General features: G+C 56.5%; 1 protein-coding gene across 1 annotated transcript in view; it reads left to right on the forward strand.

Annotated features, from left to right (window-relative positions):
- Window positions 1-227: 227 nt before the first annotated feature.
- The window catches only part of ANGPT4 (angiopoietin 4), a 28,932-nt gene continuing 12,170 nt past the window's right edge, over window positions 228-16,989 (forward strand). Inside the window, exons 1-4 of the mRNA XM_015559430.1 lie at window positions 228-1,064; window positions 12,112-12,267; window positions 13,670-13,791; window positions 16,753-16,983. Coding sequence (XP_015414916.1) covers window positions 765-1,064; window positions 12,112-12,267; window positions 13,670-13,791; window positions 16,753-16,983 — 809 coding nt within the window. The 5' untranslated portion in view covers window positions 228-764. The remainder of the gene's footprint in view (window positions 1,065-12,111; window positions 12,268-13,669; window positions 13,792-16,752; window positions 16,984-16,989) is intronic.

Consider the following 16,989-nt stretch of genomic DNA (forward strand, 5'->3'; position numbering starts at 1 on the left):
TCCCTGGCGCCCGGCCCCAAGGGACCCAGCTCCGTGGTGAAGCAGGCACTTCCCTGGCCCCGCAAGGACGTTCTGTCTCCTGAAACAGGTTGGACGGGCTGCCTCCTCCCCAGCCTCGCCCCTCTGCCCCTCCCGTGGCTCTATCCGGGTTATTTCCCTGTGAGCCAAATGCTCCCCCGGAACTAGAGCAGGAACGTGCTGGGGGTGGGGGTGGGGGGACAGCGGAGGCATGGGGTGCTGAAATTTGAGATTCCGGCCTTCGTGGGAGGAGGCTGGAAAGAGAGACAGAGAGAGACAGAGAGAGGAAGAGACAGTTGGGTTGGGTTGGTTTTCTGCAGCAGGCGGCCTGGGGGGCGTGTGTGAGTCTGTGAGTGTGTGTGCACACGTCTGTGGGTTGTTTTCTTTCCTGCGCCCTCACAGGGAGGCCGGGTCCCCCTGGGAAATAAGGGCTCTGAGGCCCCTACGATCAGCAAGGCTGGTGCACAGACAGGGTAGCAGGAGGGCCCGCGAGAGGAAGGAAGGGAAAGGGGAAGAACAGAGGTGAGGGAGAGCGGAGCGAGCAGGGCGGTGGGCGGAGCTGAGCAGCTGTGGCATCTGGAACAAGTATAAATAGCTGTCTGGGTGGAGCTTGGCCAAACAGGGGTTTGCAGCTGCAGCGGTTCTAGGGCAGACCTGTCCACTGCTGGCCACAGCGGGGACACCCAGGCACGGAGCGGGGCCGGGGGGCTCTGACCAGACACCCCTCACCATCACCACATCTCTGGATGCTCTCCTGGCCGGCCATGCTGCTGGGGGGCCTCCTCCTCACGGTGGCCACCCTGACTGTGGCCCAGCGGAGGGGGCAGGAGGTGAGAGAGCGCCGCCTGGCGCATCGCGTCCAGCACGGCCAGTGCAGCTACACCTTCCTGCTGCCCGAGCCGGAGGCCTGCGCTCCAGAGACTGGGGGGACCTTCAGGGGCTCCAACAGCCTCCAGAGGGACTCGCTGAACCTAGTGGCCTGGCCTACCAAGCGGATGCAACACCTGGAGAAGATGCTGGAGAACAACACGCAGCGGCTGCAGAAGGTACGGGCTGGGCCTGCGGGGGAGGGGGGTTGGGGGTCAGGGGCAGCAATTGGCAGCTGGAGCATCCACCCCAGAGGCCTCCCCTGGGCACAGAGGGCCAGGCTGATGGGACCCTTGTCTCTGAATTGCAGAGACTGAGATCATGAGGGGCAGGGATAAGCCTAAGGCCACACAGCAAGACTGGGCAGGGTCAGAACTGGAAACCTGACTCCCTAACTGCCCATCACTCATTCACCTGATAAAAGCTACCATGGGCCAGGCCCTTCCCGGGTGCTGGGGATCCGCCAGCAAATAAACAGTCTGTCCCCTTCTGGACTGGTGGGGGCAGAGGCATAAAGAGGTGAACAGTAAACATCTACCCGGTCAGACGGGGAAGCAAAATGAAAGAGGGGGAAAGGCAAGAAGTGACCAGCGTGGCTACTTGAGGGCAGAGAAGCCGAGAGAACCCGGAGAGCAAGTGGAGTGAAGGAGCGGCCCGTGCAGGGACCTGGGAGCAGGGCCTTTACGGCAGAGGGGCCAGCGCGTGCGAAGGCTGGGAGGTGGGAACGCAGCGGGTGCCTGGGGACAGCAGGGTGGCCAGTGAGGCTGGAGCAGAGGAGGAGGGGGACGAAGGGTGAGGGATGAGACCGAGAGGAGAGGGGAGGGCAGTCCATGTTGGGCCTTGGGGGCCTCTGGACGGACTTTGGCTCACCTGAATCGGTTTGAACAGAACAGTCCGTAGGGGACAGGGTGGAGGTTTGAAGCCCGAGGAGGCTGCTGCAGCCACCAGGCAAGAGCGATGGAGGCCTGAAGCAGGATGGGGCTGGAAGTGGGCGTTGATGCCATTCATGTCGACAGTCAGATGCTGGCGTATCCTGAAGAGGGAGCTGGTGGGCTCTGCTGCTGCATTGGATAGGGGGTGGCAGAGACAAGGAGCTGAGGACACCACCGCCACGTGCCCCAGGCCAGCGCCACTAGGAGCTCCTGCCCTCATTCTTTCAGCAAACACTCTGAGCACCTACTGCGTGCCAGGCCCTGGGTCGGGCACTGAGGTGAATGAGGCAGGCTTGGCCCCGGGGCCGGCGTAGGGGTAGGAAAGGCATCCTGCAGGTCCCGAGATGGACCTGGCCAGCCCCCTGAGTAGGAGCTACCAAGGGAGAGAGCAGGACCCAGGCACCAAAGACCGTCTGATCGATAGCAGGAGTGGAGAGGAGTGAACCGATTGCGGGAGCTTTTGAATGTATGAGACAGCAGACAGCGGCTTATAGACTCAGGTGAGAGCAAAGGAGACAAGAGTGTTCCCCAAGGTGCCTCTCCAAGGAGCGGGCCCTTCTTACCATGGTTTCCAGATTGTTCCAATTGTGTGGCCCCGCAGCAATGTTCACTCCCTAATACGTGCATATTTATCAGATAGCTATGCACGTGTGCCCACATGAAGATCATAGGTACAAGGGGTGACACAAACGGAAATGCACATCAAGTGAAAATGAACACAAATGAAAATAACATTAAAAAGGTGGCATAGGACCCTGGCCCGTGTGGCTCAGCAGGTTCGGCATCATCCCATGCACCCAAAGGTTGCCTGTTCAGTTCCCAGTAGGGTCATGCAGAAGGCAGCCAATCAGTGTCTCACTCACATCAGTGTTTCTCTCTCCCTCGCTCCCATGCACCCAAAGGTTGCCCGTTCAGTTCCCAGTAGGGTTGTGCAGGAGGCAGCCAATCAATGTCTCACTCACATCAGTGTTTCTCTCTCCCTCCCTCTCCCTTTCTCTCTCTCTGAAAATCACTAAAAAAAATCTTTTAAGAAAGATGCCATGTGAAATCATGTAAATTGAAGTTCTGGTATTTTCCTCCTGTTTCCCAAAGGACTGCCTTTTGCACACCCTGGGGGGGTCCATCTGCAAGGGAGAGGCTGCCCTGTACCTGCCTAACCAAGGTGCGCCATGTACACACTCACACCTTCGTGCACGCACGCACTTAACCTCCTGTTTCACTCCTGCCCAGACCACCCGCCTCCTCAGCCCTCACTCAGCATCTTCCCACAGTCCTCTGCCCACCTGCCCTCCCACTACCTGCCCTGCAACACCTCCAGCCTCCACCATCCCACCCTCAGGCCCCCTCCCTCAGGCCCCCCTCCAGGGAGCACTTGGCTTCACACTCTGGAGCCAACCCAATGAGGGCGCCATGCTGCCCTGAAATGTGTGTCTTCAGGCACCTGTTTCCAGTCCCATGAAAGTTACTCCAAACCTCACCTTCCTTAGGCCTCCATCCTGAACCCCACCCGTCTTCTCACCAGACCATGGACCTCCTGCAACAAGAAACGGGGCCCGGGAGAGAGGTGCCCCTCCGCAGCCTGCCCACACCTGCAGGCTCACCTGCGCCCCCGCCAGTCCCCAAGCCTTTCTCCAGGGCCAAGGCCGCTTCCCCCGTTCCAGGCTGTGAGCCCATCCCCTGCAGCCCCTCAGCCTCCTCAAATCAACATCCTTCCTGCGTCTCCATCCACCGCTCCCTCCCTGCTGGCCCTCCCCCTTGGTGTCCAAGCATCTTCCGTGTTTCAAAAGGAAGAGAAAGAGGAGGGAGAGAGGAAACAAGCCTCTTCATCCCATAGCCCCTCCGACTCTGGCCTGGCGCTCAGAAGCCCACATGCTCTACTTCTGCTGCCTCAAGGCCCACTTCCCCGTTCCCGCAAGGTCGCCTCCCACACCCCACTTCCCACATCAATGGCCACGGCTCAGTCTTCATCATACTTGACCTCCTGACAAATCTAGTACCGCTGCCCAGCACCATCCTTCCAGAAGCTGTCTCCATCAGCAGCCCTCATCTACAAGGCCTGCTGTTCCAGCCACTTTCCCTTCCTCCTCGGGCCCCCCCTGGACAGCCACCCCATCTCCTTCCTACCTAGATGGTCCTCAAGGCCACCGTCCTGGGCTCCGTTTCCACCTGGCCCCACAGTCCTTTCTGCACAGCAGGCAGCGGGGTCCTGCTCACACCTAAGTCAGATCCTGCCCCTCCTCTGCCCAAACCCTTCCCAGGGCTCCCATAAGAGCAAACAGCCTTAACTCCTGGAACACCCCTCCCCCCAGATACCCACATGTCTCACCCCCGACCTCCCTCAGGGCTTTGGTTAAATGTCACCTCCTCAGAAAGGCCCTCCTTGTCCATCCTATTGAGAACAGTCACGCTCCTGCTATCCCTCCACCTGGTTTTGGGTTTCCCCTCAGCACTTACTACTACCTGTTCTTACGAGCATTTCTTTTGGTCTGTGAGCTGCCAGAGAGCAGGGACCATGTCTGTTCTGTTCACTTCGTGTTCCCAGGGCCTGGAACGGTGCCTGGCACATAGTAGGTGCTCAATCTGTGTCTCCCATCTCGCAGGTTGCCCCTGCTTCTCCCCCATCCTGAAATGTTGATGTTTCCCAGGACTTCATCTCATCTCTTGGTTTCCTCTCACCCTTAGTGGCACTGCCCTCCGGGATGCCCACCACCACTCCTGCTCACTGTCTCCAACCTGCTCCTCCATGACACCAGATGGGCACCTGATGGGTTCCTGTGCCCCAAATCCATAACCCTGATGTCCCCCCGCCCCTGGAGCCCAACTGTTGGGATTCGAAACCAGTGTCTCAGCTCCGAAGTTGTCTGACACTCAGCTCTTCCCTCCGCTGCCCACTGCTCTCCCTGTTTAAGGCATCATCACCCAGCCAGTGGCCTCTGCACCTGGGGCTGTCCTTCACCTCCTCTCCCCCCACCCCTACCCCCCAGGCATCATGTCCCATCCATCCTGCTGCTTCAGCTTCTCTCGTCAACATCCATCCTCCCGTCTACCTGGCGCTGCCCTGGCTGCTGCCCTGGCTCAGGCCTCATCAACTCCCACCTGGCTTTTCTACCCCGAGTCTCACCCTTTCATCCTCTTTGACTCCCCTGGATGCCTGGTGCTTAGGCAACACTGACTCAACCAAAGGATGGATTTAAACTGAAGGCTTTTGGGTCAGAAGGTCACCCAGCTCATCCCTTCAGCTCACAGTGGACTGTTCTCTCCTGGCGTCCATCCACCTAGCCTGATAATCCCGAGTCCCCATAGGACACCACGGGCCTGCGGTCACTGATGTAGGAGTCAGGCCGACCTGAGTTCGCAGCCTGGCCCTGGCACTTCCCTGACACGTGGCTATGGATGAGTGGGTCTCTGTTTCCCCGTCTGCAAAATGGAGAAGACGACAGCACGTCAGGGGGAGGCTGGGGAAACCTGCGATGTCACTCCCAAGCCACTCTCAGCCTGCCGCCGGCTACTGCCCTGCTTCGCGTCGCCCACCTGGGCAAGAATGCAGAGGACCGATGGGCCATCATTTACTCAACATAATCTCTGTTTTGAACTCTGTGCCATGGGTTGGGGAAGCTCAGTCCTGGTCAAGCCAGTCCAAGGGTGGCAGATCACCTCAGGGTAGGGAATGTCACTTGTCTACGCTGCTGTTCTCGAGGGGTCCCCCATCATGCTGGGTCTTTGGTGGGGTTCATGCAAGTGTTGGCCATGTCATCTCCTACGTGACGGACCGCTTGGGTTGAGTGTTCCCTCACACCTTTCAGTGCTCGGGTCACTGCCAAGTCCCTCTGTGCCCGAGGAGCCGGCCACAGGTCGGGCTCATACGCCTAATTGCACCTGGCAGTCGCTTTCCCCGGGTCCTGCACTTCTGGGGGTGGCATCAGAGCCTAGAAGGTGAGAGCCCAACCGTTGGGATTCGAAACCAGTTCTGCCTCTCCTTTGCTGTGTGGCCCGGGGCAAGTTGCTTCACCGCTCTGAGCCTTGGTTTCCTTTCCTATAAAGTGGAGTGACAGCTACCTACCTCTGTGAGGTGGGGCACAGGCAGTCCTTGGTCCGGTGCCAGGTACCTAGTAAACTCTCAATACATGTTGCCCGTTTCCATTCGGCGCTCTCCCTGGAAATAGCAACATGAGTCCTGTGATTCCTGGGTCCCTCCTCCCCCCGGCTGAGACATATGACCCTGGCTCAGTGATAGGCAGCATTTGAACAGTCACTTCTCTCCCTCCTACTCTCCCCGGCCGCAGTCAGGAACGCTAGCTACCTTTGGCGGCCATGGTCGTGACCTCCCTCTGGCTCTTCTCTTGTGTAGCCTCTGCCCTGGCCCATGCTCTCCACAGGCTCCTTCTGCAGAGGAGGAGAGTGAGGAAAACTGGGGTCACACAGGGCCCCAGTCTCCTGCCCACCCCCCCCTCAGCACCAGAGGGCAGTAAGCCTTCTTCCAGGTCTCTGGGGTCCCCTGCCGTGCAGACTCTGGACCCAGAAACTGTAGGTCACTCCACTTTCTCCCTGTCCTGGTAGCAGCTGACCCTCTGTGCCTGCGCCACTGTCTGCCTCTCTCCTTTCACCTCTGTGTGCCTCTGCCTCTTGGGGTCTCTCCTGGGGTTCCCACAGTGGCCCTGTGGTTTCTGTGCATGTGTCTCTCTCACTCTCCAATTCTCTCTCTTGTCTGCTGGTGTCTCCCTAAGTCTCTCCCTGTCATTCTCTCAGATTCTCCCCTAACCACTAGGCCATCTGCCCCCACCACCTCTACTCCCCAGGCATCCACGTGCGCTGTCCACCCTGGAGGACACCCCGGCCCAATGGCTAGCGCTCACCCCTCCAGGGGGAGGCTGGAGGCTGCGCGGGAGCCTCTGACCGGGCACTGCCCCTCGCCTCTGCTGTTTGCTCCAGTTCCCTGACGTCAAACCTCAGAATAACTCAGCCCCTCGCCTGGCGGCCACTGGGCCCTGCCTGACTGGACATGGGTCAGGAGCAAGTGGGGCGGGAATGCAGTGTGGGGTCCTGGCGCAGCCTGAGACCCTCCCTCACTGGCCGGGACTTCCAGCTGCCCCGGCCTCCCCAGGCTGCCCGTAAATTCTTGGCATTTTCAGCCGTGGGTTATCCAAACAAGAAATGAATCTCTGTTGCTGAACCAAATCTCTTGGGGTTTGATTTCCTAACCTTCCCCTGGCTGTTTTCTGCTCGGGGCGGGGGGTGGGGTGGAGAAAACAGCATCTATGTCTTGGAGGAAGAAGGCTGTCTTCCCGAGCAGGGCGCCTAGAAAGGCTGGCACCGATGCCCTCAGCCGAGGGATGGCCTGGCGCAGCGGCCGCAGAGGCCCCGAGCACGGCTTCCCCCCAGGAGCGGGTTTATTTGTTCAAGCGCCTGGCCCGGCCATCCCGTGGGGCAGGGCATGTGTTTCTGGCTCTTTCCTTCCAGACCCAGAGCTCGGCGGGCTGGGTGTGCACAGACCCTCTCCCTCTTCTCTCCGTGGGCAGGAAATGTGAGAAAACAGCCCCTAGGTCTGTCCCCTGAGCCCGCACCTCTGGCCTCTGAGCGTTTGCTTAACCACAGCGCCGGCTCTGCAATGTCTGGAACGGACCCCGGGCAGCTCTGTGGGATCGGAGGAGGCCTGAGCGGAGGTCAAGTGGCCAGGCCCCAGTGGTACCACTGACCAGCTGTGGGGTCCTGGGGCAGCCACCACCTGCATCATTTGGTTCCTCTAGGAAGTGGAACCGAAAATATTCCCTGCCTCCCAGAGAGAGCGCAGGACAAAGAAAGATGGCCAGCATGTACTTACTGTGCACTAGACACTGCTCTCTGTGCCTTGAGAATTATTCCATTTCATTCTCACAACAAGACTATGAAGCAAGATTGTTTCCCATTAATGGATGGAGAAACTGAGGCACCAAGCGGCTCCATGACTTGCCCCAGGCCGCATGGCAAGGAAGGGTGAGGAGTCACACTCATACACGCCAGACACCCTCCCACCTCGGGCCTTTGCACTTGTCTTCCTTCCTGACTGTCCACAGCGGGCCCGTCTCACCCTCGCAGCTCAGGTGAGGGTTCCCCTGCCGCTCTGGCTAACCGTGCCCTCGAGCCCAACCATCACTCCATCTTATTCTCTTCATAGCACTCGTCACTACTGGAATTTAACTGGTGGATTTAGTGGCAGTGCCCTGGAATCAGGTAACTTGCCAATTTTGTTCATTCCTGATTCCATAGCGCCTAGGAAAGCGCCTAGCACGTAGTAGGTACTCAAGAAATAACTCCTGGCAGAATACATGAATGAAACTCAGGGTGGGGATTACTTTGAGGAAACGTATTTATTATTATGACATGTATGGGATGTTTGAAAGAACTTTGTGTTGGTGGGTTTATTTTTTTTATTGTATTTTATTCCACATTCAATGAAATTCACCCTTTTAACATATAGTTCTATGAGGTGTTTTTTGTTTTGTTTTGTTTTTAATCCTTACCTGAGGATATTTTTCCATTGATTTTTAGAGAGAGTGGAAGAGAGAGGGGAAGACAGAGAGAAATATCGCTTGGTTGCCTCTTACACACGCACCCCGACCAGGGCCCAGGCCAGGGAGAAGCCTGCAACCAAGGTACGTGCCCTTGACCGGAATCAAACCCGGGACCCTTTGCTCCACAGGTCAACGCTCTATCTACTGAGCCAAACCGGCCAGGGCTGTTCTATGAGTTTTGACAAATGTGTACAGTCCTGTAACAACACCACAGTCATGATACAGACATCGCAAACTCCAAAAAGTTCTTATCACCCTTTGTGGTCAGTCCTTGCCCCCAGGCCTGAGCCCCTGGCAACCACAGATTCTGACTTTTCCAGAAAGTCATATAAATAAACCAGACAGCGCGTAGCCTCTGAGTACTCAGGCTTTGTTCACGCGGCAAAATACATCGGAGAGTCACTCAGGTTCCTGCGAGGCTCCCTTTACGTTGCTAAGCAGGGCCCATTGGATGGATGGACCCAGGTTGTTCACCTGTTCGCCCGTTGAAGTCTTCTTGATTTGAATACTGCGGAGGAAAAGGTGTGAGAAGATTCCTTGGCTCCCAACATCAACCACAGACACTCATCCGTTCTCTTTCCGAAATCCCGCTCTTCTTCCCCAGCCCCTGCCTGTCAAGGCTCCTTCCCTTTCTTCCAAGGCCCTTTTCAAGTGGCCTCTCCTCAGTGAGGAGCAGGGTTTCCTGTCCCCATGTCCCAGGGTGGAGAGTGAGCTCAGAGCAGCAGAGGCCCACCGCCGGAGGGAGCAGAGCCAGAGCTCAAACCCAGGGCCAGCGGGGAAGCGAGTAGCCCGAGGGCCAAAGATCAGCTTCTTTGCAGGCTGGAGGGATGCTGGGAGTCCAGGCCCTCTTTCCCCATCTTAGCCCTAAAAATGTGCCAGCATGAGGGTGAGAGAGCAGGGGTAGGTCTGATGGTGGGGTGGGAGGGAGCTGTGGCCGATCCCATCACCTGCGGGTACCTTCATTGGGATCCCTCCCCCACTCTTTCAGCCGGCTCCTGAGCCCTGGTATAAACCCAACCCCCACCACCCAGGCCGACATCAGTCACCAGACTCTCACCTTGGCCATACTGGGCCCATCTGGCCTGCATTACCCATCCCAGAACTCACAATGGTGGGTGGGTGGGTGTGGCAAATGAGATAATGAGCCCCAGCTGTGGGTAGGCTTTGTCCCACTCAGCCACTTGCAGCCAAAGGACCAGTGAGAGACCAATGAGGGAGTTCCTGTCACTCAAGATGACCCTCAGCTACCCTGAGGTCCTCCCCAGCTCTGTAGCCCAGAGGACGCCCCTGAGCAAGGAGCCTTGGAACCTAGCCCACCAAGTAGTGACCTTGGGCAAGTCTTCTGGGCCTCGGTTTGTCCATCTGCAGCGGGAGGCTGGGGGGGATGCCTGCAGAGGCCTTAGGGCAGGAATGAACTTGCTGCTTGAGAGTGTAGGGCAGAAGCTCAGGGCCTAGGAGTCCTGGGGGTGGGGGTGGCGGGGTGCAGGATTCAACAGAATAGGTTATATTTTTTCTTGAGTGTGGAAAATACACAGCTTTTATTGTATTATTCTTTATGCTTTTTTTTTGTATGTGTGGAGTACACCATAATAATGTTGTTAAATTTTTTTAAGGTGAGGGTAAAAATGGAGGTGAGAAAAGGGAGACAATTTGCTCAAGAAGTTATATTATTGAGGGGACCAGAGAAATTGGAGGCATAGTTGAAGGGATCTGGGGGGGTCCAAGATTTTTTTTCTTTACTTTTAATTTTTATTGATTTTTAGAGAGAAACGAAGGGAGAGAGAGAGAAAGAGAGAAACGTTGATCTGATCAGCTGCCTCCTGCACACCCCTTGCCGGGATGGAGAGCCCACAACCAGGGCATGGGCCCAGGGAATTGAACCGGTGACCTTTCGGTGCACAGGGCGACACCCAACCAACTGAGCCACACCAGCCAGGCTTTTCTTCACTTTTCACATGGGAGCTGTTGAAGCATGTGTGTGTCCTGCAGGGGACCATGGGCTGGGGGCTGAGAGTGCAGGAAAAGAAGTGGGTGCCGAGGGGACAGGGGATTGAGAAGCTCAGAAGTGCTTGTCTCCCTGGTGCTCAGCCCACTTGGTGACCTCTGCTCTCAGGATCCTCCCACTTGAGTCTCAGACCCACCCGGAGGGCTGGGGTCACCCCAGAAGTCCTGGTTCAGTAGGTCTGGGGTGAGACCTAGAAATGTGCTTTTCTAACGAGCTCCCTGGGGATGCTGTCTGGGGTGAGACCTAGATATGTGCATTTCTAACAAGCTCCCTGGGGATGCTGTTTCAAGGGCCACACTTTGAGAACCACTGTTTTCATCAATACCAGTGCGCCCAGAGGCACCCTCTTCTGGATTTGACCTTGCACTACAATAGAAGATGCTCCTTCAAAAGCACTCTGGGGAGGGGATGGGAGCAGACAATTGAGATGGCAGAGGGGAGAAGAGATGAAGGAGGAAGCAGCCAGAGCCTGGGCCCCCAGCCAAGGTTACCACCTCTCTCTGGGGAGAACCAGTCTTCCCAGGCGCCCTGGGAGCTGCCCTGTGGGACCTCCGAGAAGACTGAGGGAGAGCGTGAGGAAAGAAGCCGGGAGTGTGTGTGTGGAGGGGGCGGGGGGAGTGGCAAGAGGCCAGCTTGTGTGCAGAATGGAGAGGGGGTGCAGGAGGGGCCCTGGGCCCTGGGACACCGTTCACCTTTGCAACTTGATCCTGTGTCTCTGCCAGCCCAGCTCCTCCTGCTCTTGGGGGAAAGGCAGTCCTGTCAGGAAACGAACATCACCTTGGGGGATCCCAGAACTTTCAAGCTGGGAGAACCCTTGGAGACAGGCCAGCTCAGCCCTGTGTGGCAGATGGAGAGGGCCAGGAAAATAAAAGTCCAGTTTGGCAGATGGACCTGCAAACTCTTATACCAGGAGAGATGTGCCCCACTCTCTGCTGCGGGCTCTCCCCTAGGAAGCTGGGTAATGGGCATGACGGTGGGGGCTGTGCTCTGACCCTGGCTGCTCCCCCTTTTCTATCAATTCATTGAACACTTATTTATTGAGCCCCCAGCAGGCGATAAGCATTCTGCTGACATGGAGAGAAAGTGGTGAGCAGGACCAAATTTCTGGCTTCGTGGAATTGACATTCCAAGGGTAAAGCAGGCAATAGACAGAGAAATATGTACGATAAAGTCAGGGATTGGTCAGTGGTAAGAAGAGACCTGAAACGACATGAGGGAGTGAGCCATGTGATGTGGATGGTGGGTAGAGGCTTCTCCACGCATAGGGAACAGCATGTGCAAAGGCCCTGAGGTAGGCACATGCTTGCTGTGTTGGAGGGATGTCACAGAGGCCAGTGCCTCTGGAGCGAGGGAGGAAGAGAGGACTAAAGAGAAAATCAGGGTGGCGGCGGGAGGCCAGGTCATGCGGCAAGCTGCAGGCATAGCAGACTTTGCCTTTCCCTGTGAGTAAGGAGGGAACCCTGGGAGAGGTTTGAGCGGAGGGAGCATGTGATCTGACTTAGTTGAACAGGATCCCTCTGGCTGCTGAGTGGAGGATGGACTAGGCAGAGAGGGACAAGAGCGGAGGCCGAGAAGCCAGGGAGAGAGCTGCTGGAATCGTCCAGGCGGGAGGTAATGGTGGCCTGGCATGGCAGGGAGGTCTCTGCTGGTTGTTCTATGTCCTTCGTGGAGACATATGAAGGGGCAGGAGCCTTCCCCCCACCGGCCCCTTCCCATGACCCCGCCCACGGTCTCCCCACAGCTGGAAAGGTACATCCAGACGAACTTGAGGTCGCAGCTGGCGCAGGCACGGCAGCACGTGGTCCAGAACCAGACGGCCGCCGTGCTGGAGCTGGGCACCAGCCTCTTGAACCAGACCACCGCCCAGGCCCACCGGCTGACTGACATGGAGGCTCAGGTACCAGCGGGTGAGCGGGTGGCATCAGGGGGCCTGCGGCGGGCCAGGCTGGCTCACAGCCCAGGTCATCTTGCCTTGACCTCTGTTCCTGGGTCATGTCAGGGCCTCCTCTGGGCCTGCATCCTCCTGGGGCCCCTCCTGATGACCCTGTCGCAAAATTGCCTCCCACCAGGCCATGAGTCCTAGGGGGGGACACTGGCTCTGGCTCCTGGGCCTCTGTGACCCTAATGCTCAGGTCTGTGCCAGGCACTGGACTGAAAAGGGGCAGCACACTCCCCTGCCCTCAGGGGGCTCAGTGCTCCGGGAGAGATGGGAATAAACAATTCATTGGACCTCAGGGGGCCACTAACTGAGAGAGGAGACAGCTGTATAAATGGGAGGGTGAGTACGGAAATGGATGAAAAGGTGACTGACAAATGGGCATGGTTTGTTTAAGCCCTACTATGTGCCAGGCACGGCTGGAGGGGCCTGGTACTAGTTTATAGCACTAAATAAAACAGGTATGTGTTCCTACCCTCATGGAGCTTCCTTTCTAAGGAGGTTCATGAACATAAACAGGATAAACAACATATATGTGTGAGGTGGTGATAGTGCTAAGGAGACAATAGCATGGGTGAGAGCGATGGGAGTGTGTGGTGGCAGAGGCGGGAGGGTGAATTGCAGGTTTAGACCGTGAGGCCAGGAAAGCACCACTGAGCAGGTGGGATTGGAGCCTTTACTAGGAATGCAGTCCAGACAGGGAACACAGCATGTGCAAAGGCCCAGAGAGGGGACCAGGCTGACAAGCTCCAGGAACATCAGGAAGGCTAGTGTGACTGGAGTGGAGAGGGAGCAAGTAGGGGGCCAGGGGTCAGAGAGGCGAGAGGGGCAGATGGCATCACAGGCCCCCTCCAGAGGGTGAGAGCTGGGCTTTCTCACTCAGGATGTGGGAGCCGCGGGAAGACTTTGAGCAGAGAATGGACTGTAGGGGACAAGGACAGGAACAGGGAGCCCAGGGAATAAGCTGGCACAGGACACAGGGTGAGAGAGGACGAAGACCAGGCCAGAGTGGGATCCCTGGACAGGGAGGGGCGTGGTCAGTAGCCATGTGGAAGATGGAGCTGATGGGACTCGCTGATGGATGAGATGTGGGGTCAAGCCTGAGCAGGGGGAATGGAGCTGCCATGTGCAGTGATGGGAAGAGCAAACTTAGAATGAAGATCATAAGCTCAGTGAGGGCCTATGAGTGAGTGAATGAGTGAATGAATGAATGAATGAACAACCACGGGAACTAACTACGGGGAGGGTGAAAACAGATCAGCAAGTTTCTGGGATGGCAGAGCCCGTGGGCAGGTGGGCAGCTGCTGGGAAGGCCTCCTGCAGGGCTTACGTGGCCCCCGCCCCCTCCTGCTCGCCGAGGCAGGTGCTGAACCAGACATCCAGAATGGAGATCCAGATGCAGGAGACCTCGCTGTCTACCAACAAGCTGGAGAAACAGCTGTTTCTACAGGGCCTTGAGCTCCACCGGCTACAGGACTACAACAGGTGGGCGCTGCCCCCGGGCCAGGGCTGGGCTGGAGCCAGGGCCAGGGCTGGAAGCTGGATGTGGGCTAGTGCCTGGGACAGGGGCTGGGACAGAGCTAGAGGCCTAGATTGGAACTGGAGTGAGGCATCATTTGGGGGCTAGGGCTGGAGCTAGAGCTGGGGCTAGGCCAGGGCAGTGATAAGGACTAAAATGAGGGTTGGAGACCAGACTGACCTTGGAGGGAAGGTGGACACGGGGCTGGACTGAGGCTGGAGCTGGGGGCCAGGCAGGTACAGGGCCTGGGTGGGGACAGGCATTTTCCTGGAGCTCAGGGCACCCTGACTCTTTCTTCCTCCCTCCTTCCTTCCTTCCTTCTTTGCTTCCTGCCTTTCTTCCTTTCTCCATTGATATATTTTGTAAATGTTTAACAGCTTTATTGAGCTACAATTTATGTACCATACAACTTACCCTGTAAATCTTCATTTGATTTATTTATTTGTATAATAAATAAATAAATAAATCTGATCTCATTCACCAATTTCCCTTCCCAGAAGCAAGCACAGTTAGTTACCAATTTCCTCTCTGCATTTATCAGCAAATACGTATGAGGGAACACCCTTCAAATTACAAAGAAAAAAGAGTCATGGGGTACAGCTGAGGCAGACATCCAAGGCTGATTTCATCTCAGTTTCGAGCTGAGTAGAGAAAAAACTGCCAGGGCCAGGGTGCTGGAGGAGGCAAAACGCACACAGAGGCCGCCACAGGCCTGTGCACAGGGCGAGGTGTTATTGTTGCTCATGTGATGGGTCAAGATAAGGCCGCGAGGACCGCCCAGCCCCCTCTGATCTGGGTGCAGTTAATGATAGTTTGTCACCTTCTTATTCTTACCCTCCCGCCCCCAGGTGGGGCAGGGCAAAGACTGGGATGTTTTCCATCACTCTGAATTGGCACCAGGTGCTTAGAAGTCAGTGCAGATGGATGTCGTCAATTAGCTCTTGGCCCTTGGAGATGGCTAAAAGTCTAGAATCTGAGTGAGCCCAAATTCCCTCTCTTCCTGCAACAGAGGTCCTCAAACTTTTTAAACAGGGGGCCAGTTCCCTGTCCCTTAGACATTCCACACATGCGCACTGCGGGGCCCGGGACAAGTCGGCTGCTAAGCAGGACAGGCAGCGGCGGCAAAAACACCCAGCGGGCCGGATAAATGTTTTCGGCGGGCCGCATGTGGCCCGCGGGCCGTAGTTTGAGGACCCCTGTCCTGCAACATAATTAGGGACCCAGGGGAAATTCCCTCTGCCCTGGCTGGGCTTAGTGTTTTAGCCTGGAGAATGGGTCAGCATGACCTCCCATATAAGAAAATCTCTCCCTCCTTTCCCTTTCCCTCAGCCACCCACCCACCTGCAGCAGAGGGCGCCACTGTTCCTAGTTTTTTGTGTGTCCTCCCGTCATTCAACCAACAATATTTGAGGGGGGTGAGGGGGGGAAGGAATTATTTTTTGAGCTCTTACCATGTGTCAGGCACTATTTATAGACCCAGGGGTTAGAGAAGTGAACAAATAGACAAAAATCGCAGTCCTGATAGAACGGACATTCTAGAACAGGGGTAGGCAAACGTGTTGACTCGAGGGCCACAATGGGTTCTTAAACTGGACCGGAGGGCCGGAACAAAAGCATGGATGGAGTGTTTGTGTGAACTAATATCAATTCAAAGTAAACATCATTACATAAGGGTACGGGCTTTTTTTTTTTTTTTTTAGTTTTATTCATTTCAAACGGGCCAGATCTGGCCCGCGGGCCGTAGTTTGCCCACGGCTGTTCTAGAAGCTGGTGTAAAAAGGCTTCTTATAGATGTATTTAATGTGTGGATATAAGTATGTATGAATTTTGCCCTACCGAAACCCAAATGTAGTCTTCTACTCTTTTGTACCTTGGTTTGGGGGTTGGCTGGTTTTTTCCAGTGACCCTGGAAATGGTTCTATAAGTGCATGACACCCTTGCTCATTCTCTTCTCCTGTCCCTGCATTTATTTCCACGTCCCCAGTTAATGGGTGTTGAGGTTGTTTCCAATAATTGGCAGTTGAGCCAGTGATGCGATGAACAGCATTCCATGTCTCAAATCTGTGGGATAACATGCCAAACGCGGAAGGGCTGAGTCAAAAGCCTCTTTCTTTCAAAAACTTTTTTTTTCAAGTCATTACAAAAAGGCCTCATGCTTATATCATCAGACAATAGAGACCTGTGTAAAATGAAAGGGAAAGCCGGCCCCCTCCCCCCATCTCCACCAGTCAAGCTTGCTCTGCAGCAATAACAGCGCTTAGTGGATCCTTTCACTTTTTCTTTCGCTTTTTCTACCACGCAGGCAGGCACCACCGCGTCCTTCCACGTTTTTCCGCGCCTTTTCCTATAAGTTCACCTGCAACCCTCCACATTTACACTAATGCTTTTCTTCTTTCTCTCTTTTATTCTCCCGCGTGTGGGGTTACACTAGAAGCATTGGTGTGCCTGGGGCGTTCCTGGCCAAGTCCTGGGCATCCTTCCATCCTGTGCAGGTGATTCTGCCTCCTCCTCTTCGTGGCTCCCGGACATTTCCAGGAACGGCAGACAGAACAGACTCAGCCAGCCTTGGCTGCTGGGCACTGGGGCTATTTGGACGGTCCTTCCTGAGCGGGGACTGCCGGGCCAAAGGCCAGCAGATTGGGATTTGATCGGGGCTACTGGTCCCTGGCATGTTCCTCCCAGCCCCATCTCTCCCTCTGCTGGACCCAGCTCTCTCTCACAGGACTGAGTCTCTCTCTCCTCCATTTCTCACTCTGGGCCACGGGCTTCTGAGCTTTGCAACTCTGGCTGGACGCTCTGCCTCTCTGAGCCTCGGCGCGGGTTTGTCCTGCTGAGTCACCCGGGGACCCAGGGGAAAGCGTCCAAGTGTGGCTGCCCTGGGGAAGGCGGGCTCACCCCTGTGCGCCCCGCCCCGCCCCGCCCCGCAGCGCGCTGGAGACCCGGCTGCGAGCCCTGGAGACACAGCAGCAAGCGCAGCTGGCCAGCCTCCGCCAGGAGAAGGAGCGGCTGGGGAGCCTGCTGAGCCGCCAGAACGGCGCCCTCGCCGGCCTCGCGCGCAGCCTGCGCGCTGCCAGAAGCAACTCCAGCCTCCTGCAGAGGCAGCAGGACCGACTGCTGGAGTCCATGAAGCGCCTGCTGCGCACGGTGGCCCAGGGCCCGCCTGG

This window comes from Myotis davidii, unplaced genomic scaffold, assembly GCF_000327345.1.
Source record: "Myotis davidii unplaced genomic scaffold, ASM32734v1 scaffold354, whole genome shotgun sequence".
NCBI lineage: Eukaryota > Metazoa > Chordata > Mammalia > Chiroptera > Vespertilionidae > Myotis > Myotis davidii.